Raw genomic sequence first — 27,901 nt, 5'->3', positions numbered from 1 at the left:
TATGTATTTTAATGTGTCGATTAGTCTGCCGTACACACTCCGACACAGTAGGCGGCAGTGTGCATATTTAATAGCGGTTTGAGACATTTGCTCGGGGCGTCACATCAGCACCAAGCGGGAAGGAGCGGGCTGTTGCTGCTGCGGCTGCTGTTGTTGGAACTGAGGCGGTCTGGTTTTCTTGTATTATTTAGCTAGCAAGCGGCCAGTAGGCTAGCTATACAAGGATCAACTAAGGGCCGAACATGCCGCGGGAAATCATTACGCTTCAGCTGGGACAATGTGGAAATCAGAGTACGTGAAAGACGTAGTTAATGTTAAGATTGGTATCCTCCTGCTCCTAGCCAGTGTCCAACATTAAACTAAGTCAGCTAGCTAAGGTGTCAGGCTTATTACTGTGTAACGACGTTAATTAAGTTCTCATATCAAGTCTTGCTAAGCTCAAAAACCTATTTGACTTGTGGCTAATGAGGTTGCTTCACAGGAAATGTCATCTGATACACGTTAACGTTAGCTACCGGTGCAGGCTATGCTACTTGATATGTTAACTGATTGTTTATTAAACCAGTAAGGTCACCAAAGGTTGATTAACATGGCCTAGCGTTAACATTATGTCAACCTGCATCCGTTTCTCTGTGTTTTTCAGTCGGTTTTGAGTTTTGGAAGCAGCTATGTGCGGAGCATGGCATCAGTCCAGAGGGGATAGTTGAGGAGTTTGCAACCGAAGGGACCGACAGGAAAGATGTGTTCTTCTATCAGGTAACCGGAGCAAGAATTTACAGCTTCACATTAACATGAACTTCATACTGGTACTGTATAGGGCCTCCCTTTACTCTCTAACAGCCTCAATTATTTGTGGCATGGATTCCACAAGATGGTTGAAACATTGTTTTAACGTCTTGCTCCATGCCGACAGGATTGCAACAAATACTTTCTACAGATTTGTCAGCTTCACATTCGTGCTGCAAATCTGCTGCTCACATCTCAAAAATGTTCCGTTGGATTCAGAAATGGTGAATGGGGAGGCCACTGAAGTACGCTGAACTCATTGTCGTGTTCATAAAACAATTTTAATTTACTCTGTGACATGGTGCAGTATCAAACAGGTAAACTGTGGCCACAAGGGGTACACATGGTCAGCAACACTATTCTGATAAGCTGTTGATTGTTGTAGAGAGTGTAAAGAGTGGTTATCTTAGTTACCATATACTTTCTGTCAACTCCAACCAGTCTGGTCATTCTCCTCTGACGTCTCTCATCAACAAGCCATTTATGTTCACAGAATAGGCGTTTTTGTCCAGCTGCTCGATGGATGTTTTCCCTTTTTGGATCCATTCTTAATAAATTCGAAGAGACTGTTTCCGCTGTTTCAGAAATACTCGAACCAGCTCTCTGGCAACAATAATCACAACACAGTCAAAGTCACTGAGATCACATTCTTTCTCCATTCTGATGTTTGATGTGAACCCAAACTGATGGTTGCATGCATTGCACTGTTGCCCCTTGATTGGTTGATTGGATACTTGCTTGAATGAGCAGGTGCACAGGTGTTTACAATAAAGTGCCCAGTGAGTGTAAATACAGCCTATTGATGCTTGTGTGCAGCTTAGGTGCAACAGCACTGTTTGCCACTAGATGGCATGCTTGTAGCATAAACTGAAGTAACCCAGCCACTATAAGAACATCACAGCACAGCACACAGAACACAGCATCTTACAGACAATGAACTTTGACCAGCTAATAAAACTCATTAAACTCCACAGGCTGACGATGAACACTACATCCCCCGTGCAGTCCTCCTGGACCTGGAGCCGAGGGTGATCCACTCCATCCTCAACTCCCCTTATGCAAACCTGTACAACCCAGAGAACATCTACCTCTCTGAGCATGGAGGAGGTGCTGGCAACAACTGGGCCAGTGGATATTCACAGGTGACCACTGAATATTACATGTGCTTTCCCTCAACTCCTGTAATTCTTATACAGTTAAAGACATAAAAACCTGATACATCTACAATGTTTTCCTTTTAGGGCAAAAAAATCCAAGAGGACATCTTTGACATCATTGACCGGGAGGCAGATGGCAGTGACAGTCTGGAGGCAAGTTTATCATTTATCGCATACCAACTGTCCCCGGGGGCAGGGGGTGATCTGGGCTGTGGCAGTGTGGAATTTGGAAAACTGATTTAGAAATGAAGTAATATGGCTGTGTGAAGAAATATTACATAGTCAAGAGCAACTTGCTGCTGAAGCTTGAACGTCAAACATCCAATAAAGTATCAAAATATGTGTTGTTTCTAGTTAATGTAATAAGTTATGGGCACCACCCCGATAGGCCTGTTCAGTAATTCATCCATGGTCTGAACAGTATCAGGGAATACTTGATAGTATTCCAACATGACTTTTCTTACTCTTTCAGGCTGACTCTTGTGCCTATGTTGTGGTAAAATCCACGTAGAAATGAATGACTTGATAGAAACGACCTGTTAAAATGGTGCCAGTGCCTGTCATCTTAAACTCAGCAAAGCCTCAGCCATGCCTCTCTATTATTCTTAGCTTCTTTTTTTTTTTTCTTTTTGGTGGACTTTCTTCAGCTGCCAGCCTCCCATAAAATAACACTCGCGTTTCCCCTCTAAGGTCTGCAATTTCTGTAACTCATTCACATTATGACCCCACATTATTATTTAGTGCGTGCACTTGTGTGTGTATTGGATAGGAAGGTGGGTCAGGCTGCCGTGAGCATGTGTATGTTGGCAGGGTGTGGTGTGTAGAATGTCTGGTGATAATAGCCGGGCGAGCTGTAGAAGGCAGGTATTACAGGGCTGTCTTGGGGGGGCAAGGGAGCCTATTTGTGAGGTGGGGCTGCACTCCCATTTATATAACTGCCTAGAAAGAGAGGCATTTGCTCACCCACACACACTCAGCTTTCTGCATCAGTGGAGTTTACAGTAAGCTTTACACACACACGTGGCACATGCTGTAGCTGTAAGTCTGAACTGCAAGTAATGAGTAACCCTTTGTCTTTGTAGGGATTTGTCCTGTGTCATTCCATTGCTGGGGGGACAGGGTCAGGGCTGGGATCCTATCTGCTGGAGAAACTCAATGACAGGTTCACACACACATGCAGCTTATTCACTTACATTTTTTGTGATTTAGTATGTGCATGAATAATATATATCTTCTGCTCTCCAGGTACCCAAAGAAGCTGGTGCAGACTTACTCTGTTTTCCCAAACCAGGATGAAATGAGTGACGTGGTCGTTCAGCCATACAACTCGCTGCTGACGCTGAAGAGGCTCACCCAGAACGCAGATTGTGTGGTGAGCAGCGGCACTCATGAATGGATCTTGATTAATCCCACAGCTCCCTTTGCCTCACAACACAGCCATGGCACTTAATACCCTCACAAGACGACATAAAAATGACTACATGTTTTTTTTTCCTTAACAGGCCCTGGTTAGCTTGTAATTGTGTCACTTGATCAAACCAAAGCTAAAATACAACAGTAGCTAAAGTCTTCCCCTATCAATGAGCTGAAATGGGAAACAAAAATAATTTTATTAAGAGACTGGTTAGTCATATTGCCAGTAAATTTATGATCTGATGTCAGACTTAAATAAATTTGGCCTCATGTGTTCTTACGTAAATGGCAAGGGTCAAAATGCAGCTAGTACAGATGTGAAACTGTGTTAAGACATCAAAGACATATAAAAACTCTTACATGAATAAAGATTGATTAAGTCTCACAGGCCTATTATACACTGTTGTCACAGTGCCTTAAAAAATGTTATTAACACAAACCCATTCTGCACTGGACTAGTTTTGGCTGGGCTTGTTTAATGTGGATTTTAAAGGAACACTACACCCAAATAATATACAGCCTACAGTTCACTTTTTAGACATACAGTGAAAAAAGCATTGACACATTTGAAGGTTATTTTTGTCTTCAACACTTCAGTCAATTTCAAAATCTGCTCTGGCCTGATTTGTGAAACTATGACAGATGAAGTTATTTTTACTTTTAACAGTTCCTTGTTTGAACAGGCTGCAGTAGTGCTTGTCTAGCAGGCTAATAAAGAAGCAAACTGCAGCGCCAGCATTGAGGCATTACAAATCGAACTTATTAAATCTCAGTCTTAAATCGGTGATTGTATTAGTCTGAGATGCTCTGACAGTCTAATGGTGTTTCCTCCCTAATACCTACTTCCTCTAGCATCTTGCATAAGGCCCTCATGCTGATTAAATTAGCCAGAGAGCTAATAGAATCTGTCCAAGAATTGGTCCCCCTGTTGCGACTGTACAGTGTGTCTTTTATGTTCAGCTCTCCTAACAACAGCACACTGTGTTGCTGCTTAAAAGGTTCCTTGACTGTGTCATTACTCCAGTACCCTCTCACTCTTTCTTTAACTTTGCACTAGTGTATTGACTTTCACCGCGTTGTTGTGCTGGAGGGAATCTCTTCCTTAATTTTTCTCTTTATTTGTCTAATAATAAGCCTCTGGGCGTGTGTGTGTGTGTGTGTGTGTGTGTGTGTGTGTGTGTGTGCGTGCGCTGTGTATCAGGTGGTGTTGGATAACACAGCCCTGAATCGCATCGCCACAGACAGACTGCATATCCAGAACCCCTCATTCTCCCAGATCAATCAACTGGTAAGTGACACATCACTCACTGTAACCAGCTCTACCTCCCCCAGATGTTTTCTCAGCTTGTCAGTCAACCGGTTTTCATTTTCGTATGTCAGCAGCCTACCTGCCTGTAGATGAACAAAGACAAACATCGAGGTAGGCTGTACTAGACATGTGTCACAAAATTACAGGATTCACAAACTAGTTTGGTGAGTCAGTTGCATGTCAGACTGGATTTCAGCTCCCTTATTAATGAGCTGCACATGGCTGCACTTTCCAAATATGATATGTCAACTTGTGTGACAAGCCAAACAGATTTTGAATTTAAGCTACACTCCTTTTAGGGCTGGATGAAATGGCCATCAAATAAAATCTCTTTATTTATTTTCAAGCATAGGGTCAATTCACTATTTTTATTTTATTTCTTCCTGTAAAATAGATTAAATATTAAAACAATATCATAGTTTTAGGACTTTTATGCTTATGAAAAGTAGGATCTGCAGCAGCTGCAAGGTCTTTATAATTACACATGTGGACTATCAGTACTAGATGGTTCACGAAGGCAGAGCAGGGACATCCAGTTTAATTACAAGCTTCAGCACAGAGAGCAGAAAACTCTTCACACTAACTCATCTCCTGCTCTTTGTGTTTCTTGACAAGACAGTCCTTAGCTACCCGGCAACTCTAACTTAACTTTTAATTTGTAAGCTCTAACCAGTCACTTCAAAAGCTCTGTGTCTAATTGAACCTCAATACACACAGGTTTCCACCATCATGTCTGCAAGCACAACCACCCTGCGCTACCCAGGCTACATGAACAACGACCTCATTGGCCTGATTGCATCCCTCATCCCCACACCGCGCCTTCACTTCCTTATGACTGGGTACACACCACTCACGAACTGACCAGTCGGTGAGTTGTGGTCAGACCGCTGAAAGAGATCACATCAGCAGCTAATATTTGAAATACTGAGTGTCTCTAAGATGTTGACTTTTGACCCTGCTGTGTCTCAGGTTGCCAGTGTGAGGAAAACCACAGTGCTGGATGTGATGAGGAGGCTTCTGCAGCCAAAGAATGTGATGGTGTCCACGGGAAGAGAGAGGCAGCCGAGCCACTGCTACATCGCCATCCTCAACATCATCCAGGGAGAGGTTGACCCCACACAGGTATGAGAGTGTATGTCAAACATATATAATCTAATGAATTCCAAATTTCTAAACATGTCAAATGTTAAAAGCTATTTCGACTGAATCTCCTCAAGGTGCATAAAAGCCTTCAAAGGATCCGAGAACGTAAACTCGCCAGTTTCATTCCCTGGGGTCCTGCCAGCATCCAGGTGGCATTGTCCAGGAAGTCCCCATACCTGCCCTCAGCCCACCGAGTCAGTGGTCTGATGATGGCCAACCACACAAGCATCTCCTCTGTAAGTGCTCATCTTAGTTACAAGACCTCAGCCTGTTCAGTTACATTCTCCTCCAGTGTGTATTTATACAGCAGAGACCTGTGTCCGTGTTTGTTCTGAGTCAATACTTGAGGTTATGCATTGTCCTAAAAGTGAAGCTGAGCTGCCGCAGAAGTAGTTTGAGGGGAATTCCACAAAAATTAGGTTTTGGATTGTTACGCTGCCAAACTAGACATTTCCTCAACACTGTAGACATGTCTTTTTCTTTTTGCCGATTTAAAACATGAGCTGTGAAACTGGGGGAAAACTCGTTCCTGTGATGTCATTAAATTACTTCAGACGAGATGATTGAGAAAACCTTCATGGATAGTCATATTACAGTGCCAGAATCAAACTTCTTTTTCTCAACACTTCAGGTCTTAAATTTAAGTAAGGGGAAATTACAGCTCTCTAAGGAAGTTTCAGTGAAGTCACAGATTTCATTTTCCTTTCTTGTAACATAGAAGGAAAAAAAAAGCAACAGAAAGTGTGCAAGTTTTAAAGTAGTCAGACTAAGAACCTGAAACTTAACCCCTTTCAGGGTTAGTTTTAGTTTTGATGTCTCCTCTGTTGCTGTCCCACAGCTATTTGAGCGGACGTGCCGGCAGTATGACAAACTGCGTAAGCGTGAGGCCTTCCTGGAGCAGTTCCGCAAAGAGGACATATTCAAGGACAACTTTGACGAGCTGGACAACTCTCGTGAAGTCGTCCAGCAGCTGGTGGATGAGTACAGCGCAGCTACACGGCCTGACTACATTTCCTGGGGCACACAGGAACAGTGAATGGACTTAAAGGTCTTGTAACTCAGCTACAACTCAGTCAACATACATTCTTAGTTAGTTTATTCTAACTCAATTTATGTCCCTTGTACACATAAGCGCCCCAGAATAAGCAGTTATTTGGCTTTCTCTGAAAAAATTATTTATTTGCTTTTTACAGCATGTAATAGTATGGCGTGTATCTGTCTGAGAGTTCACTCACCCTTAATGTTAACACCCACTGTCATTATTTCAACCAAAAAGTAAAATGGAAAATTCTCAAACCCTGTTTATATAAGTCAATCCTCAACCTAACAGTCCTGTGAAGTGCAAGTCTGTGCAGAAAGCATTGATAAGTGTGTTCCACAAAACAGTCTTTGTTAATAGTCGTCCTTTTCTTTTCTCCCAAACTCAGCTTTGCTTCCTTGTAGCCTTTTCTTTGCCTTTTTCAGCAATGTAAGACAACATGTTGCCTTGTGTTTGGTTTATTTTTTTTATACTGAGTGCAGTAACTACTACAGCTGAAATACAATAGTACATCCACAGCCTACCAAATGACTTCCTCGAATAATGAGAGGACGACTGGCAGAATGCGTTGCATGATGGTAAATGTAGGTTCTTATATCACAGACATTTTCTGACATGGTGCTTTGTACCATTTGTCTGCTGCTGATACACATTGCTCATTTGTCACCGCTGTACATGCCCAACAAGAATGTCAAGTTTCAGTTGGGCTCAGGCCAAAAATGGCACCTACAGTAAAGAAAGTAACAGTTTGAAAAAATGTACACGTAGGGATCTTGTTTTCACACCTCATTTCTATGCCTGTAAATAGACTTTAAAGAATAGCTGGTTCGCTGGCATTCTTTGTATCGTTTCAGTGAATATACTGTTCCATGTTGCTTTGCTTGTTGGACCTGTTTGAAATGATGAATAAACACATTTTCTATTATGATTTGCTTTTGGGATAGTCACACTTTGTCCTTTCCTGCAAAATGATGAAACACCACTTTCTCCCTCACCTGGAGCTGCTGTGTCCTGGTGGCTGTTCATCTAACTCTGTTAAGGCTCATTACCACAGGGGAACGTAAAGGCACTTAGCAACGCTTGCTCAACCAGCTATTGTTTTTAACCAGAAAAGCTTGGGGGAGGTAGCTCTCAGCTCTGCTGCTGGCGCCAAACTTAAGCCTTTTATAAAATGTGCCTCTGTGAAAACAATAGTCTGACACTGCTCCACTAGTCAAGGCACAAGAAAGCACATTTTCTGAAAAAGAAACGGGGGAAACGAGGGCTGAGGCTGAACAATAGTACATATGACTAAACATGATAAAATGGTGCCATTTTTATTAATTACATACAGTATTTATAGTTTTTTATTGCACTTCCAAGTTAGTTAAAAACAAACAATAGTGCAATTGACTATACACACGTAACATAAAAAGGTACCGTGCAGCATACAAACAAGCATAATACAAAGCAACAACATCTGCAGTTTGATTTTTTTTTTTCTTCTCATACATGTAGCTTGGAGCTGCCTGCAGCTGCAGTAAAAAAAAGCAAAAGACCTGCTTCTGAGCAGGAGACAGGGCTGACTGTGCAATGACTCATCAAGGCCGTCCATGGTGAGAAAATTTTAGTTTTGAAGCTGAAGTTATTGCATGGGGTTGTGTGGCAGACATTACTGTAAAATTATCTTTAAAAGCCAATTGTACTCAGATTCCTAAATGGTCATCTACTATAATAAAATAAGGTGTATGATGTATAAAACAGGAAGTCTTCATATTTCAAGATGTTCTAGTGTAAAGAAAAAAATGTAAAACAAGTCTAATATATTGGGGAGGATCGGTCTGCTTCAGGAGAATATCTTGTTATAAAAGCTCATTATAAAACAAACATCTTTGGTCCATGCTCAAACCCATGACTTGGTGAGACTTTGGTTTCACAAGAAAACTAAAACTGAACACAAAGAAGGAGCTACACAGGATTTACACATCTGAACCAAAAGCATTCACTGCTCTGATCAGTTAAAGCAAACCAAATATCAAAATGCACCTGGGTCTGCAATTAAGACATAAAGGACAGTCAAAAAGTCTGCATAAATAATACTACAAAAGCATCAATGGCCTGATTAGAAAAGTGTCTGCTTAGATAGGGGACAGATGGGGCTCCACATGGTAAATATGGTGTCACTTCTTAAATGATCCACATAATTGACTGGGGGTTTTATGTGTATTCTAGGTTCAATTTCTTCCATGATATTTACATTGTGAAAATAACAATAATAAACAGAGAAGCACCTGTTATTTTCAGCAGAGCAGAGCTGCATTAGAATAGTAACTGACATAAGCAAAATTATCCAATCAGTCAAGTGTTAACCAAGTTTCATGTCGAGGATTACAGCCCAGACAAGCAGCACAACAAAGGACGAATCAGAGCATTTGGTGGAAACAATGTACAAACAACTCCAAAATCCTTTGGTTTCTGTGAAACACAATTACCCCAGATCCTGAATGTGTCATCCAGGAAATGGTTTTCTTGATCAAACATACACACATACGCACACACACAAACACACACATAACACACACACAACTGATAATCCCATAAGTAAAAGTCTATAAGGCCGTGGCAGCCAAAGTGACTTAGCTACAGAGTTCAACATCTGTTTCCAGTTCCAAGTTCACATGGCTCACTGCATCAACAGTTCCAGGTAATGCAAGCCCAGCCGGGACCTTATGAAAACTAACTGTCTCTGATGAACATGTCAGTATAAGGGCACGTGAGAAAGGGAGTCAGTGTGTGTGTGTGTGTGTGTGTGTGTGTGTGTGTGTGTGTGTGTGTGTGTGTGTGTGTGTGTGTGTGCGTGTGTGTGTGTGTGACAGAGTAAGAGAGGGCCAAAGACAGGGCAGGGTTTGTCACTGAATGTTCTCAGCACTATTCCAGCAGTGCATAAGGGACGACTGCCTTCTAGGAAAGGTAATACAATTATGGCACACTTTGAGAGAGAGAGAAAGAAGAGAGTAGTGTTTTCACTCTAAGCCATACCTTCATGAGGGGAGTACCACAGCTTATTGTTGCCACAAGTCCTAAATCTTGTGATGCTATCTCTCCCTGATGTAGCAAGGCTCACGCCAATGTCTCACATTGTCGAGGGGGGTGGAGCGAGGTTGGGCTAGGGTGGGGGTGGGGGGTGTTGCCATGTAGGGTAACAGAGGTGGTTTGCGTGACAGGATGGGGTGGGGGGTGTGTGACACCTCATCAGCAACCGCATTGGTTTCTGTGGGTTTCTGGCCTCACTTGCAAAACAGAACCCCTTGCCTTCCCGTCCTCTCTCGTTCCTGCTCCCTCCCTCCTCCATCGGCCAGCTCCTTTGGCTGGAAAGCTCAGCGAGGGTTTATTTTCACGGATGGGGAGCGAAAACAGCCCTCTCTTTGTTTTGGCTGCCGTGCCGTTCCCAGCGGAGGAGGCACAGGGTCCTGAGGAGTAGGGCTGGGCCTCACAGGGGCCACGTGGAGGAGGACGGTGGAGGGGGTGGGGGGTCAGGGTATGGGCTCCTCTCAAACAGGGGTGCGAGGGCAGCTCCAGGAGGGTAGGCGTCTGTGTCGAGGCCAGGTGATGGAAGCCCACCCCTGTGCTTTCTGCTATGGTGACGTCTGCATCTTCTCCTTTCCCTCGCTGGTGACGGATGGCACTGAAATACGCATTCATCAGCTGCATGATCTCAGTCAGCTGTGACAGAGAGAGAGAGAGAGAGAGGAGAGAGAGAGAGAGAGAGAGAGAGAGAGAGAGAGGTCAGATTGGTGGCAGTCTCAGTGTCTGTCTGGCACTGTCACAGGAGGGTGGAGAAGGATGATGTCATCCAGCTGCTAGAAAAACTGGATCCTCCAGAAGCTGAGGATGATGCTGTTTGGCAATTTCTAGCGGACAGACACACACACACACACACACACACACACACACACACACACACACTCGAAACACACACACAAAAAAAGAGGCCTGACGTGTGTGTGGACATCTCACCACTTTGACATATTTTGTTCAGCAGCTGTTGCAGGAAAAAATGAAGGGAGGAGTTCATTTGTTCATCTGTCTCTCTGTTAACCTGACCTTGGTGGAAATGACCACCAAACCACCATAAGCCACCATGACCATTACCCTTACTCTATTCCCACTAATGCTTGCCTAAACATGGTGTGTGTGAGAGCCCTGACTGAAAATGTCTTCAAGCTTCAACCCTCACCTACTCTTCAACTCTAACTGTAACCCTTGAATCACCAGCTAATCTTGCCCTCACCCTTAACTCCAGGCCTAACCATAATCACCCCCTGCAAATCCGCTGGCTTTCTTCTTTTCCTGCCCAGTAGCTAAAAACCCTGCAAATTCATGTCAGGGCAATATGAGGCCTCAAGTTCATAAAAGTAGAAGCCTCTCTGAGTTGTACTTCAATTCGCCTTTGCGTCCAATAAATAAATAAAAGCCACTTTTGTGCCCCATGAGAGATCACAGAGGGATTTTTTGTTCCGTGTGGGAAGATGCAAGCAAATCTACTCAGTGAAAGGCAAGACTTGTTCTCTCCTGAAAAAAAAAGTCTGTTTGGAAGAACATCTATGTTTCTGAGAAATGTTTTGCCTAATATTTTAATCTAACCACTGCAATAAAACTCACCCCCAGTTGCCATTTAATGCCAGGAAGTTAGACTTTTGGTGGTTAGCATGCGGCAGGTTGTATGCTCTCTATTTAGAGCAAATTAATGAGTGTTTTTAAAGTGGGTCAAAGAGCTGGAGGGAGGGATGGGGGGTATCATGAGCAGACAGCGTGCTTCTTTCACTTACTCTGCAGAACACTACATGGTGATAAGGTCACTTGGCCGTACACTGTACACAGACAGAATTCTGACTACAGTGGTGATAGACTGTGTCTAAGCTTAATGTAGAAACAGCTCTAATGAATAAGAGATTTTACTCCCCATCACCTTCAGCCCGTTCGTGCTAATGTGGGGCATGAGTGCCTATACCTTGGTGGTTTCAAATAGCAGATCCCGATCCCCAGCTGTGATCTTGAAGGTGTTGCTGTCAGATACACCGTAGGAGCAGATCTGGCCATAAGGAAAGGACTCCAGGGCTTCTGCTTCTCCCTGCCGATACAGAGACACGGATGTAGCAGCTACACCCAGCCACAGCTTCTGGGAAAAACTCCCTGTCGAACTCTGCAGGGAGGAAGTGGTAAGCAGATGTCAAAATAGTTCACAGTTATCCCTTAATTTACCTCAAGAGTCCGTGTGACTCTTGAGCACGAAGGGAGCAAAGCCTTTTTTGTACAAATCCACCAATAAAACTAAAACATGACCTCACAATACTCACAATATAAAAGTCCACTTCATATAGAGTGCATCCAAAGCCCGACCATTGGCGTGCAATTGTGAGGTAGGCGGCCATACTGTCCCTGCGGCTGTAGCCGGCCAGACCTTTCCAACGCTCCAAAATGGATCCCATGACAGCTGCTGCCTCCTCCTTCAGCCGGCTCCGCAGACGCATGTCCTGCTCCACCTTTTGCTTGTGTGCTGCCGTAGCTGTGTGGCTCCACAGCGTCCCCGCTAGGAGGCCTGTGGGGAAGCGCTGCGTCGTGGGGCAGCCCTGAGCTGCCACCAGACAGGGAGCAAGGGCTTGCGGGGCAGAGAGAGACATGAGGACCCGAGCTTCGAGCATGTGACCAGGGAAAAGCTCGTCCAGAGGCGGGCAAGGTGCGTGCGTGCTGAAGTCACCCATCAGACACTGAAGCCTCAGGGCAGCTAAGGCCTGTAGGTCCTCTTCACACGCTGGCAGCTGGCCACGCACAACCATCTCATGGCACTGCGGCACAAAGGCCAAAATAAGGACAAGCAGGGAGAGACAGAAGAGAACAAAAATAAGGTACAATTTGTCAGTAATAGCCTCAGTCCTTCCATCAATCCTTTCTACCCCACCCTGTTTTATTTTGTCCCATAACTCTTTTATGGGAGTCCTCGGGAAAAATGTTCTAATGAAGCCAGTGCTGGCTGCCTTTTGCCCCCTCTGCACTACAGCCAGTGCTCTTAGTCATGCTTTTTATGCACTGCGTTTTATTGCAATCACAGCCCGTAAGACATTAATGAGTGCTGAGTAAAAACATAATAATCCAATGAAATAGAAGGAATGAATAATACAGGACAATAAATTAAATCTCATTATCACCACTGGAGTGGTCACTTGTACAAAGACAGTCTCAAAGGATAACTCTGCCCTTTGAAGATTCGTGCTCTGCTCTATTACCTGCTCAAACAGGAAGAGATACTCAATGCTGTCCACTGATATGCTGTCAGCATCCAACAGGCAGTAGAGCTTGAAACACAGTTTCCATTGGGATTTAGATTCTGACTCTTTGGTGGAGAAGCTGCACAGATAAGGGACAAAAAGGGTTATAAAGATTGGCAGGGAAAAAATATACCAATACACAAATGGTACACCAAGAATCTTAAGCCTAGATGTTAATATGTTACAAGACACTGCCTCCCCTGTGTGTAATATTGTTGTTTAGTAACTTGGCAGTTTGCTGAGTCTCATGTTTACCCTGTCACTCAGCACTGTGAGGACACAGGACGCCCACGCCTGTTAAAAAAACACAAATCCCTTTTATTCCAGCTTGATGCCTTATCGCTTCACTCGAGACTTTGCCTTATACAACCAAATGACATCAGCTTCACCTTGGCTATCCGGCGGCTGGCTGGCTTTGCTGACAGAGATAGTGACACAAGTCCGGTTTCCCAGCAGGGTGTCATGTTTGACCAACAAGACCAGACAAGGTCACCGGTTATCAAGGATACTGGATAACATTCACCATGGGAGCTGGACAAGTCAAGATAAATATACAGTCCACCAGTGACAAATAGCTCAGATTCCTAAGACTAGACAAGGTGTTTTGATAGCGTGTCTGGCTGCTTGGTTTTATTGTGTCTCACTTCCCTGCGGTGTCTGCCTGTTTTACAGGGGTGAGGACTGACTGATTTACTTTTCAAACCTGGTCAGGATGTCTGCGATCAGAGCGCTGCCTGCCACCGGCTGCTCCCACAGTGCATTCTGCTCGTATAGTGCAAATGTGTTCTTGCTCTCTTGCAGGCCGAGCTTCTCCTGCATCCTTCGAACCACCTGATGAGGGGCAAAGGGACAGGTAGACAGACAGATGGTTAGACTTTAAGAATAAAAAAAAAGACAAGGCAGCAATGCAGGGTTTGTGATTATTATTATTTAGTAACATCACCAGACTCCAGACTAAGCTAGGGAATTCTGAGCAGGAATATGTGAGAGGATGAAACACTGAGAAAAGCTATGCTACAAGTTAAAATACAGACAAATGTGCCCAAACCTCATTGGCAGTAGTGTGTGAGCTGATGTAGAGCTGGCAGGATCCGGGGCCAGGATAGTGCACAGTGCACAGCATCTCCTGTCTGCTCATCAGCATCTGGATCTCCTCCCAGGATGGCACACACTCCCGACACTTGGTCTTCTCCAGAGCCTCGCTGATGAATGACGCATAGTTATCCATCTCCGACTCAGGACTTTGGCTCTGAATCCTGAAAGAGAGAGAGTGAGAAAGTAAGATGGGTGTGTGTGTGTGCTCATGCAAGCACACTTAGAATACCTAGATATTTGCCAACAAAATGAATATATTCAATACTTAAAAGGGAAAACTTGTTAATGCGCGTGATGTTAACAGTGACTCAAAGTCTGTTAAGTGCCATTATGGACTTTGCGTCATCCTTTTGATTCAACCGAGTTCTTTATTTTCTTTGGGCTGGCAATGCTAGAAAGTCAATGAGGCGAGGAAAGACAAATGTTCTCACTTTAGCTCTTAGGGACTTAAAAAGCTCAACATCCCTCAATCCTTCAAAGAAAAGGAAAATGGCAAAGAAAACATGTTTGACTTTGAGTAGTGCACGAAACAGGAAAAGGTGTTTCCGCTCCTGTGAACCGGAGTGACCTGCCACTTCCTCCCAGTGGAGCATCCAGGAGTGGTAGGTGAGTATATGTGTGTGTGGTGGTGTTTTAAAAGAGGGGACAAGAAGGCAATGGACGACACACTTCAACTGGAGCCTGAAGTCTTGCACACTTTGCAGTGTGTGAAAGGTGTGAAATATAACCTGGTGGAGTTACAAGCTCAGCCCTGTGTAAACACCAAGGGAAAAATAGGAAGGAAACAATTATACTCCTATGTTCGTCCCAAAATATACAAAACAGAGGACAGAGAGGCAAACGAGAGGGCCTCAAACATTTTGTCAGACAGAGAGAGGCCCTTTCATTCCCTCCGATGTCTCGTTGTCTCATAACTATATGGCCACAGGGTGGGATTTGTCCTGCTGAAACATAATTAGGAATGTTCCACTGAGTCTGTGTGATCCTTCCTATAGTCTTCTCTCTTCACCCCTCTCTGCTCTTTCCTCCTCTCTTGCCCCCTCCTCCTCCTCTGCTTTCTTTCTTCTGGCCTATTCTCTCTGACAGCAGACATTCCCTGGGGGTTTCTCAGGGCACTGGGGGGAGTGGAGGAGGGTTTCTGGGCCCACTGCCCAGCTCCAGTCTTAGCTCTGCCCAGCTGCAGCCTCAGCACTGATCCACAGAGTGAGAGAGTGCGTGAGAGCGACAGCAAGACGTATCAAAACACACAGGCAGTGAGTTCCACAGTGTTATTATGAATCGCCGTTGCATGCAACTGTTCCATTAGCTGGAAGCGAATTCCCAGTACAGAAATATAGATAGAAAACTGTAGTGGTTTGATGGCATGGCGTTAGACAGAAAATCTGGAGCAGGAGATTAGCACTGCTAATAACTTAGAGTAGCATGCTTGACAGAGGGGCTAATTCAGACCTGCAAATCCAGCCCTAAAACACTGGATCTGTTTGAGGGAACACGCTAACAATGTGAAGGCATATCACACTACTATATTCTAAGCTGGTGGTTAGGGATGCTGATGCCTGCTTTTTAGGTCCCAGTCTAGACCCCAGGTTTTCTCTGCTACTAAACACTACTAGTTCATCTATATATCCCAGCATTCAACCTGTTCTCCCTTGCCCATCAGACGCCCAGTCTGACCTCCCCATGATATGTGGTTGGGATGCCACCTTGTTGTTACAACATGAGTTCACACTCTTGTAAAATCATTTTCATGAATATAAAATAAACACTGCAATATTACTGTTAACTGACAACTGTGGTTTCTACTACCTTAAACTGTCAACACAGATGAATTCGCTGGAGGGTTTTCCACTTGTCTACCACAAGTCATGTTTCCCACTGGGACAAATCAGAGCCAGAAAAAACACGAAAAAAATCCATGTTTTCCACTTGCAATTACAAGTAGGGGAGGATGTGAACAGCTTTCTCCAGGCAGCAGGATTTATTTATGCTAAATCCAACACGAATAATTCCAATCTGAATGGGGCGTTCACATTATACTGCACAAGGAAAACATACAAGATTAAAAACAGAGCTCAGTTAAGAGGATTTGATTATTAGCACTTTTAGCTGTATTTTTGTGTGCTTCTCACCTCTTGAGGTGGAATCGCAGGTACTTGAGTATGGTGGGCCCAGGCAGGAAGGTGCAGCTCATGCAGGTGAGAAGCTGCCAATAGCGGAGGTGTGCGGCGGTGTATGGGGCAGGCGTGTAGCTCGTCTGCTTCACTAGCTGGCAGTAGACCTCGTCGCGGAGGGGCCGCAGGTCCAGGCAGGTCTGCAGCACGCCCTGGATAATGGGAACCGGCTCCCGTGCAGACTCCAGCTGCTGCAGGCAGTTGAAGAGCTTCACGGCCTCCTCACGCACTGAGCCGATAGCCTTTCCCGCTGTGGTCTGGAGAGAGGAGGAAGCAGTGCAATATTGTGTTAATGCTTTGACTTTCTACTACTTTTTACCTTCCCAGGATATATGTATAATTTTAAAATGTTGTCACATGAACATCACTATTATCTTACTTACTGTGATATTATACCTTCTGTCTGTTGTAATCTTTTAGTTTTGTGGTGTGCTCCTGTTTTCCTTTGTTCAAATGAAGCAGCCAAGCCAAGAGAGCTTGTTGTTATAGTGACCTGCATTACATTGTGCTTAATACTGCCTCTCAGCAATTTAAACAGCACAGTAATCACAGAGATTACACTGCTTCTTTCCACTTAGCAATAAAGTCCTTGAACTGCACTTACATAAAATGGTTTCTAACTGTGCACACATACAGTCTTGAGTGGTCAGTTTCTGTTCTGTTTCTGACCACATAAGTTACTATTAACATAGTAAAGATTTACATTTGTTACATATTTCATAACAGCTTAAAAGTAGACTCAGCTAATCAACACTTACTCAAACTGCTGTTGAAATAGTTTCTTATCATTTCAATTTTATCTGCAGCTACACACATGACTTATATGTATAATGTGTGACGTGTACATGTTAACTACTTACATGTGTGCTCCAGGCTTCCATAGGGGAAGGGAAGCAGAGGGGCGTACAGGGGGCCCTGGGTGTACTTCAGGATGGGGTTGTGCTGGTAGATGTTCTCCACTACCTCAGGGTTGAACTTATTCTCCTGAAGTACAAGTAAAGTAAAAGAAATTGAGATGATAACATCAACAGACACAGTAAAGAACAAATTTTCATATGCCTTCAATATGCCCACAGCCAACCTGACGGCAAGTCAGTGAGTGGGTGATTGAGTGTGTGAGTCTGTCTGTCAGGGGTGACCGGGGTCGATTTGACCAGAGTCACAATTCAGCTCTGACAACTTTCAAAGCAGCAGGAAGGTCAAGTGATGACCCAGCAAACCACACTAGCTTGACTGACACATTATATTTTATCTGCTGGTGTCAATGAGTTTCGTGTGTGTGTGTTTGTGTCTTTCACTGCCTGTGTGGATTCACTGCCTTCCAGCAGTACAGATGGCTTCCATGCTACTGCCCTCCAGCACCTGTTGCTCATTAGTAACGTTGCCACTGCTCTGGCTCTCTCTTGCCTCTGCAACCTCCCCCAAACCAGCCACCCTTTCTCTCTGGCTACAACACAAGCCCACTTTCCCCCCCTCCTTAGTGGGGCAAAGTTGACACATTCTTCTGAAGTGTTTGGTGCACACTGGTGACAGGCTTGTCTGTTTGAACTGTGGGAATGAGATGCTGCTCTGTGGGCCACATGCAGCACCACAACCCAGATGATATTCATACACTATGCATACGTACATGGTTAAACCCCCAGGTGGTCTCTTTTTCCCTTTGGTCTCACCCTGATGCATGCAGCAGTTTGACATTTTGGGAAATGTGCTCATGCCAAGTGCCAGATGAACAGATTGATACGACTGTCAAGTATTCACGGTAGATATGAAGCTACAGCCAGCAGCTAGCTAACTTAGCTTAACACTGGTACAAATCTTGAAAATGGGCAAACAGCTAGCCTGGCTCTGTACAATATATCATATTTATTATAACTTTAAGACAGTGAGAGGATCAATCTTTGCTTCTAACTCTCAGGGATCGTTCTGGTTTACAACAACTTGGGTCACATTTTCGCAGTTTTGTCCATCATTTCTATCAGCTATGAAAACATTGCACTCACTGAAGTGATTATGCTAAGATCTGGTAATTAAAATGGCACAATTTCTAATGTTACGATAAGGTCAGTGGAGGCAAAACACGCAGGCAGTCAGATGATGAAACAAGCCAAGAGTTAAACTGGATTATCTGAACTACTTAATTTGGAGGTAAAACCAAAACTGAGCACACCTGAGCACAAGAAAACGGTTTGCACAACTACTGTTAGTGCAGTAGGTCAGAGTTGAACCAGGAAGTTTGTCAACTGTGATAAAAGCTTACAACAGACAGCTTAGGTAACAATTTTACAGTTTGTCTTTGTTTTCTCTTTCAAATAGGTTTGCTTACTCTGACTAACAATGTTGCTACACTCACAGATTTTGGAAATTAACTTGGTGACTACAGTGTTGCTATTAGAGATTTATCCTTTAAATGTTGAATGTGGCAGAGAAATAAAATAGAGCAGTTGAGCCATCTAATCTGTTTTTCAGATCTTCTCTCCATTTTTCTCTCTTTCACACATGGCCTCTGGCTGTAGGTTCAAGGCTAAAACTGCCATCCCCTCTCTCCCTTGTGTCTGTGGCTGGAACATGAATCTATGCTTTAAAGATAAGCGTGCAGTTCTGTTCACACAAAGCCTCCTCTGTTCATTCTCTCTTTGATTTTTACAGCAGCAGTCCTAATCTCACACTCCAGAGGGAAAGTACCTCGCCTATTTGAGAAAGTGTGCCTGGGTGTAAAGGTGAGAACAAGAGACTGGGACAGAATGTTTGAGAGACTGAGGAAGAGTCTTAAGAGGGAAAAGCCAAAACAATGAATTAGGAGCACTTTAAAAGCAGGCCCCCTCTCGTCCTCCAAAACATAAGCTTGGCCCCTCCTGGCAATGCAGTCAGGGGCAGACGGAGGCAAGCAGATTAACCACTTTCTTTGAGATTAGAGACTCTCGTTGGGAGATTACGGAGACAGGAGGCCAGGCACAGGACTGCTTATCTGGCCCTGCTGCTTCACGCCAAGCCCTCCTCCACCTCCTCTGCCAAAGCTGCCCCTCTCTTCACCCCCGGGGCAGACTGATGCAAGACGAGTCATCTGTCTGCTCAATGAGATTCCAGCACACTGTGTTCTCTTAGCAACCCCTGGTCTAAAAATATGGCTGTCCCTTAAAAAAACACACTCCCTCCATGTGAGAAGGTAAAGGGAAAAGCATCCCTTCAAAGTCCACCATTTTCTGAGCACTGAATAAGTGGAAATGCCTTTATCTTGAATTGACTGTTCTGCATCAGGTCTGTTATTCTGTCCATCCCTGTGTGGTTGAATAAAATGAGGTCATTCAAAAGAGAAAGGCAAGCAGAGGAAACTTTGGACTCCTGACTCAATGTGGCAGTGTGGTTTCCACAGTAACAGGGCAGAGGGGAAATAATGTGTAGCCCAATGACTGTTTGTGTTTGGCGACTCTTATCACAGGTAGTTGTGTGTACTTCCTAGTGTAGGAGCTGTGTGTGTATGTGCTGTATGTTTGTGTGCTGTGTGTCTTACCTCGATGTCTCGGATCAGGAGCTGTGTTGGCGTTTCTACGGGTGCTTTGGTATCAATGATTTTCTGGATGGCACATGCCCAGTGCACAGCCTCGTTGAAGTGCTTGGTGTATAGCCTGTAGCAGTGCTTCCGTCCATATACCGTGATGCTCCAGTAGCCTGAGAGAAACACACAGAAAAACACTGCACTTATAACTGATTCTTGTAATTCAAACTGCACCTAAGATGATTTAAGTAAATAGGGAAGAGACCAGTGCACGGGACATCCCGCAAATCTAGCATGACTCCCTCTCCCTGACTTCCTCTCTCAGTTTCACTGAGGATCAAAGGTCAAGTTGAGAGGAACCTCAGACCATGCCAAAACCAAAGAAGAACAGTTATTCTACAGATGAGGTAGGACATGTGTTAAACCCCGTGGTGAGTCTCCTCTCCGACAACCTGCAATAGAAGTGCGCAAGGCGTGCTTCCTCCTTGTGCAGAGGAAGTATTAGACATACCCCAGGCAGCCTGCAGCTCCATGGCTGTTATCAGGCTTTCCTGCTACGTGACTTGGCACCACATCCTTCTTTGTTTAGGTTCTTGGTGAAGCACAAACCCAAAATGAAGAAGTTTTACAACTGAGATCATGACATGGTGGTACTGCCATTGCCTACTTCGAACCTGTTTGATGCCCTTACATTAACTCTGGTGTGAATGGTCAATAATACTACAGATAGAGCCCTTAAAGGGAAGTGGCTCAGGAGGAACACAAAGCTATTCAGTAGTGAAACACCTAATGGAGCTTGTGACAAAGCCACTGTTGAAAGCGCACTTCTGTCCAGAAAAGTCCCATGGCATTTTGACTTAGAGGGACTATGTTTGGATTTGGGTTTTTATAATGGTTTGGAGATTTAGGTGGTTTTGTGAAGTCAGCAGGCCATAATTCCCTCCACTGATGGGCAGACAGACAGACAGAGGGTGACATGTCTGAGTAATACATTAACTCAAAAAGGACAAGTCATTCCTGTGTCTCTTCCCATTCAGCAAAGACTCTCCTTTTTAAACTCAACTTCCTTTGTTTCTTTCATCTGAGAAATGGAAGGGAGATGCCCCCGCTGATTACTCAAGTGTGAGGTTTCTAGGCCAACCTTGAACCATGTTTTGGACCCAGACACAGCTGGGGCTTCCCAAACTTACTCAGAATTACGGCTCTCATGGGAAGGACAAATGGGACCACATGACGTCACACGCATATCAAAAAACAAAACCCTGAAGAACTTCTATGGAATTTTTTTTAAATGTCTGGTCACTACGCTGGGAATTAACACAGCTAAACACAGCTAAATGGACTCTACAGAGATTGCAGGGAAGTATACATGAGCATGAGTCAGCTATGCATCAGCCTTGTGTGTATTGTTATGTGCACACATACGTGCGTTGCTCACCTGTTTCTTTGTAGGTCTGCTTGTCGGGCCAGATGACAGAGCAGAGGTTGGTGAGGACCAGTGTGCCCAGTCTGCGGGCTCCTTTCTCTGGTCCGCTGTAGTAGTCGAGTGAGTCCTGGCTCAGCACAAACCAGTACCGACGCTGCTTAATCCAGTTTCCTCGCACCTCCCGCAGCAGCCACCCTTTAAATAACATACACACATAAGCATCATGTGACTACTTAACCTTGAAATGAAATAACACAGTGGTTTACAGTTGCGCTGCAACGATTATTCATTTAATTCATTAGCTGACAGAAAATTGTCAACCATTTTTCTAACCAATTAACTAATTTTTAAAGCAAAAATCCAAACATTTGATGTATTTTTAATCTCTACTGTTGGTTGGGTAACGCAAGACATTTTAAATGTTTTTCTTATCTTCATTATACCAAACAATTAATTGAAAAACTGACTCACAGCTCAACATACCCAATAGCCCCTTACATCACTGGGGCTGGGGATTTTTTGACATTTTTTGAAAGACATCCCAAGATCCCCACTTTAGTAATGATAACAAAACAATACCTTCTCCAATATATTACTGTGAGAGATATACTCATAAGGGTAGAGTCATGGGGCAGGTTTGACAACATCAAGTAAACTGACTATGTTTTTTAATTTGACTTTACCAATCATTTCTGCCACACCTTTTATTTTGCTATCAGACAAAACCTTATGTGCTTAGCAACTACACATTAAGACAAGAATTTCCCTTGAGAGCTCTGTGTGGTAGGTGGGCTACTCATGGAGCTGCTAAACCAGTGCTGCCACACCATGCCTTCACTAAGAATAATCCCCCAGGCATGTAATTATCCATAAAGTTTGTAGCAGTCTGTATGTGACTGCCTTGTTGGGGTAAATACTAGGGGATAAAAATACAGCCAGCTAATGGCATAGGCATTAAAGCCTGCATGCAGCCAACATAATTACCACCTTAGAGGTTGACAGAGTGAGAAAAAGGAGGGAGAGCAAAAAAGAGTGAGAGGTACTGGAACAGTGTGACAGTTAGGAGAGAAAAAGAGTAAAGCAGACATGCCTTCAGCCAGCACATAGGCATGCCCGCTAATCTTGCCAGGCCTGGCTCTACAATGCAAGGCTGTTGTGTTCCCAAAGTCCTGAGGGTTTGGAAAGACTGCAACAGCCCTGATCCACTATTCCCAAACAGCAGTGAACCTCTTCTCTCCCCAGAGCTATGTGTGCAAATTGTTCTTAATAAATATTTAATCTCAGAGTAGATAAATAAACTAGTTTGGCAGAGCTCTGACCAGATGCTGCCTGGAGTGAAACAGACGCAGGAGGATTGAAGAGTCCTGGTAGGGGGTCAGAGTTCATCCAGAGGGCTGACGGAGAGGCTGGCAGAGGGTCGGACCACCTGGACCGATACTAGGCTGGATGGGACTATCTGAGGGGGCAAGGACACTGGCAGTGTGCCACACATGGGGCAGCTTTGCATATGAGTGCACACGGTCTGCACAAACATACTTCAGAGTGGTTTTAAAGGAACAATTAGGGAATGTACCTTCAACTTCCTACCATGTGAAGACAGCAATGACGCCATACCTGCGTCACAGCTTCCTCTGTGGTTAGAAAGCTGCGTGCCACCTGTCCACCTGCACCACCAGTTTGCGTCCTTGCCTGAAAGTGGTTTTCAAGGCAGTGCAAAGCTTCCACTGCCTCACTGCTTTGCTACTACTCCAAAATAAAAATAAAGAGAGAGGAGGGGGTGAAGGCTCAGCCTTTCATGCTATGATTCCTGTTTGAGAATGCTTCTATATGATATAAGTGCCAAGTTTGAACCCACCATAAACTCACCCAATATAGCCCAAAGTAAAATCCCTGGAGGTACTTAACACCACATCAGAGGGGGGCACCATCAAAACCCAACATGAAATGGATAAATAAAAACCATGAGGTAAGTCAGGCTGAGCTTGCTGACAGAGTGGATGTGGGACAGGGAAGGCAGACAAGCTGACTGGGTGAGAGACATGGAGAGAAGGGCATGCCTGCTACCTTGACGCCTCTCTTGCAGACATGGGACATCCCACAGCTGCTGCTCTTTTTGGGAACTTAAAACAGTTTGCTAAGAGAAAGGCAAAAAAGGACAGAGACAGAGAGACAGCAGAGTCCTGGGACCCCCCTGTATACCTCCTCCCATGGTCCTTCATCTGGATCCCATCTCTGTGGCCTGCTAATGTCTCCCCTGGGGGCCATGGCTCGCCCTTAATTTGTTTCATTTGTGACCCCTGACCCCCCCCCCCCCCCCCCCCAAATGCCCTGCCCCCTCAAACACAGACTGAAAAAACAATCTCTCTCTGTGCATTTCCATCTCTTTACTGCAAGCCTTCAGTGTCTCTGAATTCTGAATGTTTGTTCAATTGATTTTTTAATAAAATTATAATGAAATATGAGCATTGCAAATAAAAAAAAGAAACCTTTCTTCAGAGTTCAACTCTTTGTCTCACACACACACATTTGAAATTTTGCTGTGCAGGCCTTTGCATGCTGGCATTTCATAAGAAACCTGTTTGGGATCATCACTAAAATTAAAGCACTATTTCACTTTAGGCCAAAACATTTCCTCTTTAAACACTAAACACTCCTGAACCCTCCTCAGCCAAAGCCATAAAATTGGCCTCACATGACACTTTTTTAAATTTTTTTTTTTTTTTTTACCTTGCTCAGTCAAAATTTATACCAATACATTAACACTGGTAACAACCAAATGTTATTAAGTCAGCTAATGTTATCAGATGACTATTCAAGAATTAATTGACAGTGTAACTGAGAAAAACTGTATAATTATGTACAAGCAACAGAACTTTTGCCCTTTTGGATCAAAAAGACCCCAACAGACTGAGCTGCTGTTTACTGGAGCATGAGAAGATCTGCATCATGTGAGGAGCAGTTCATTTTAACTGTAAATCAACAAAGGTATGTCAATAAACCAATGTCATCTTCTCTCTCTGTCATCACTCCATGCCTTTTACAATTCATCCTCCCCTCATCGGTCTATATCTGCAATGTGAGTGGCCTATTTTAGATACTGGGGCAATATTCACCCCATGTAGCCTCAGGATGCCCTGCTGAAAAAAACAAAACAAAACATACTGAACAAGAGCAAAGACCCTAATGGAGGGACTCTTGAAAACATATCCGTGTGCAGCACAAAGAGAGAAGGGATTATCTAATGCCTTGAGGTGTCCTGCTGTTGTGGTGACTGTAATAGTGTAGTCGGTTAAAGGATGGGGGCGTGGTGCACAAGCTGAAATTCAAAGTGACAGTGTAATCAATGGCCCAAGGAAAGTAGCAGTCCGCTGTTTTGGAGGGAGAGCAACTCCATACACTTGTCTGCCACCAGCAAGACAGGGACAGAGAGAGGACAGCGGTAAGGGAGGGGCGCTGGCCAAGGGCGCATGGTAACTGCTGTCAGAATTAGGCAATCTGACTGCCGCCATTCCAAACAGGACGTAACTTATCCAAGTGCTGGCATTTTACTGCTCTCTTTCAGTAGCAGGCCAAGAGGGGGGAAAAAAAGAAAAGAAAATCACACAGAAATATCCTATGAGATCATTCCTCAAAAGCATCAGACACGCAAGACAGGGCTCCTGATGCCAGCAGCTATCCTTACATGAACACACAGGGCAGCGGGAGAGTGGGAGCATCTGTGGGCCACATGTGGTCAGAGAGGGGTTGGCTACAGGGCGACAGCCCAGCATGGAGTTGCGACAGTACTTATTAGGAGACAATTAGGGTAATGAAATATATACTGTACCTAATGAGAGGAACAGCACCAACCTGGCCCTGCAGGGACTTCCTTTATTAACTAAAGAACTAATTATGGCTGCAGTTAATTTTTATGTTCATTATTGATTCAGCTGTAGATTATTTTGTTTGAATAATCTATTCATAGATTAGTCTGTACAATGTAAAAAGAATAGCATGAAAAGCTCATCACAGTATCCAAGAGCTGAAGGTGATGTCTTCAAATTGCTTGCTTTGTCTGTCCAACACTCAAAAAGTTATTCAATGTGCATTAATATATAACAAAGGAGCAAATCCTTGTGTTTCAGAAGCTGGAACCAGTGAATGTTTAGCATTTGTGCTTACTGATAATCAAAACTGTTGTCATTCAGTTTCAGCAGTGTGGCTATCCTCAACGCAGCTGATCACAGCCAGCTGACAGAGATGCAGACATGCATTTAGTCTAAGGTAGAATTGAGTCAGGACAGTGTATTGTACAGTGTTTGTTCTGTGAATAAGACTCACCTTTAACCAGCAGTTCAGGCTCTTCCTCTAGCCCCATCTTATTCTTCTCAATGATCAGGCTCTTCATCTCTTCAGACACCTCTGAGACAGTGTGCCTGTGTGGAAGAGCAGAAAGAGAATGTAAATAACTCTGCTTCCCTCTCACTTCAAGTCTTCCCCTGACTACTCCCCCCATTGGATAGCTAATTGGCCCAGAGACACACAGTTGGCCTCAAAACCTGCCCCCCCTGTGTCCCATGTGACTCTGTGCCAACTACAAGCCTCTCTGATACTCTTAGGTGGGGGTCACACAGGGGGGACTGGAAGAAGTGCCACGAATATCTGTCCTCCAGCATTCTCTCCCCACTTTCCCTCCCTAGCAGCACGCAAGAGCACAAACACACACTGATACATACCACGCCACTGTGGACAGCTCGTCTCTCTTTTATCACTTTGGCCGGCGAGCCGAGCGGGCGACTGAAAATAAACGTGACAGAGCGACGCCGGCCTGACTCCCAGCCAGCCAGCTCACGCCGGTCAGAAGAAGGCAGAGGGTTCAAGAGGTCACAGACTTGGATTGTTAAAACCATAATCATCAAAAAACATCTGTAAATCTGCTGAACCGCTGTTCTTTCCTTCCCTCTTCAATGCCTCCATGATCACATTTGCAGCTACTTCCACATACAGTGATTCTTCTTCAGCATCTGGTCAGGCAGTGTTATGGACAGATTCAGACTTTGTTATCTCAGGCCAAGGTCCATTTCCAGCCTATAAGATTGTTTAGAGGTTTTATCTCTCCTCATTTATTTATGTAATTACTCGTTTATTTTCTCTATTTCCTGGGTCTAACTAGCATGTGAGGCACAAGTGACAACCTCCACCCCCCTTCCTTCCTGCCCTCCTCCTCCTGGAATCACAGTTCAGGAAATGAACCAAGCCCTCCCTCCAAAGGATATTTGGCCTCTAGTTACCTCCTTTGTCAGCTGATTTATGTCCTTATTGATCTGATAATTCCTGGAAGGTTCCTCCTCACGGAAGGCAACAATAATCAATGAGTCTGTATATAGCCTTATCTGCTCAGCTTACATGACTGAAGAGGCCATTTCCTTTCTTTCTGTGTGCACTGACCTGATCCTGTCATGGTCTATCAAGTTGACCCATGTGACATTACTTCTCAAACTCTGCCATTTATGTATACAATTTGTTCCTTTTATGAAACATATTTACAGTTGTAGATCCTAACTGATTGGCATGTCTAATTTAAGCTAATGTTCAGACACAGTGAAACTCTATACGGTGGGTCATTTTTTCAGTATGTGTGTATAAACTCATACGGGGCATCACCAGAAAGCAGGAGTGAGAAGGAGAGTCAGGATCCTGTCACATTATACTCAGTCAGGCTGTATTACTAAGCCTGCTCGCCTGCTACAGCAGCAGCCTACAGGGACCTCTGACAGTCCTTGCATCCACAGACCCCACTTAAAGGCATTAAAATAAACACAGACATGCGAGGACGTCTCTTATTTGAGGTTGTTAATAACCCCTGCTACATAACGGAGACACGCAGACAGGCAGAGTCAGTCTATATGCAGGACAGGGATCAGAAATATAGAAAAGCTACGCCTCAACTGGAGAATATAGCCTTGTGTACACAGTGGGTGTGTTTATGTTCAGTGCCTTGGATTATTGTGTGCTATTGTTTGTGACTGGCTTACATTCAAAATGTCAAGAATCCTTACACTTAGTTTCAAAAGCTGAATTTAGTATACACCAATATTATAACTAAGCCAAGTCTGAACATATAAACACCTGATGTAACCAAAAGGGTTACAAGTTTTTATAGGAATAAAGCTTTCAACTTTACATGTTGAAGAGGTTATATGGTAAACACAGCTGTCCATTTTAGAAGAATAACATTTTTCAAAATCAAGCTTGCTCCTCATGTTTGCAGATTTATGAGAAACGTGTAAATTTTCCAGTAATGCGCCTAACTGGACAATCTCCATCTTTAACTTGAAAAACTTAAGGGCCCCTTTAAGGTCATGTGGAAAGGGAGCAGGGATTAAAAGAGGACAGAAGCACAGGTCCAAACCCAAAGTTTGACCTTTAGCAGCACAAACTAGGCCTGACCTTCAATTTAAATGTTGCTTTGGCTGAGTCAATATGTCCATTGTGTCTAAAAAGCCAGGCTAATGTCCAAAATCTTCCTTTGAGACTAACTGGCTGGAGACCACAGAAGTAAAGCCCTCTCTGCAGAAAGTCTGC

At 44.1% G+C, this 27,901-nt stretch overlaps 2 protein-coding genes across 2 annotated transcripts in view; one reads left to right on the top strand and one right to left on the bottom strand.

Moving 5' to 3' along the window:
* The first annotated feature begins 88 nt into the window (after nucleotides 1-88).
* tubg1 (tubulin, gamma 1) lies at nucleotides 89-7,775 on the top strand. Its single transcript, XM_018702265.2, is given in 12 exon segments — nucleotides 89-291; nucleotides 644-756; nucleotides 1,761-1,928; nucleotides 2,028-2,096; nucleotides 3,026-3,105; nucleotides 3,189-3,315; nucleotides 4,558-4,644; nucleotides 5,383-5,520; nucleotides 5,522-5,533; nucleotides 5,635-5,787; nucleotides 5,883-6,044; nucleotides 6,647-7,775. Coding segments are annotated over 12 exon segments (1,356 nt in total). The 5' UTR covers nucleotides 89-242; the 3' UTR covers nucleotides 6,845-7,775.
* Nucleotides 7,776-8,147: 372 nt separating this feature from the next.
* The window catches only part of plekhh3 (pleckstrin homology, MyTH4 and FERM domain containing H3), a 32,858-nt gene continuing 13,104 nt past the window's right edge, over nucleotides 8,148-27,901 (bottom strand). The window contains 11 exon segments of the mRNA XM_018702274.2: nucleotides 8,148-10,549; nucleotides 11,838-12,029; nucleotides 12,184-12,672; nucleotides 13,111-13,231; nucleotides 13,847-13,983; nucleotides 14,201-14,408; nucleotides 16,377-16,668; nucleotides 17,264-17,402; nucleotides 19,927-20,084; nucleotides 21,350-21,532; nucleotides 25,658-25,752. Of these exon segments, the coding sequence (XP_018557790.1) occupies nucleotides 10,079-10,549; nucleotides 11,838-12,029; nucleotides 12,184-12,672; nucleotides 13,111-13,231; nucleotides 13,847-13,983; nucleotides 14,201-14,408; nucleotides 16,377-16,668; nucleotides 17,264-17,402; nucleotides 19,927-20,084; nucleotides 21,350-21,532; nucleotides 25,658-25,752 (2,485 nt within the window). The 3' untranslated portion in view covers nucleotides 8,148-10,078.

Source organism: Lates calcarifer, linkage group LG11 (genome assembly GCF_001640805.2).
Source record: "Lates calcarifer isolate ASB-BC8 linkage group LG11, TLL_Latcal_v3, whole genome shotgun sequence".
Classification (NCBI taxonomy): domain Eukaryota; kingdom Metazoa; phylum Chordata; class Actinopteri; family Centropomidae; genus Lates; species Lates calcarifer.
This window is presented reverse-complemented; position numbering and strand designations above follow the sequence as displayed.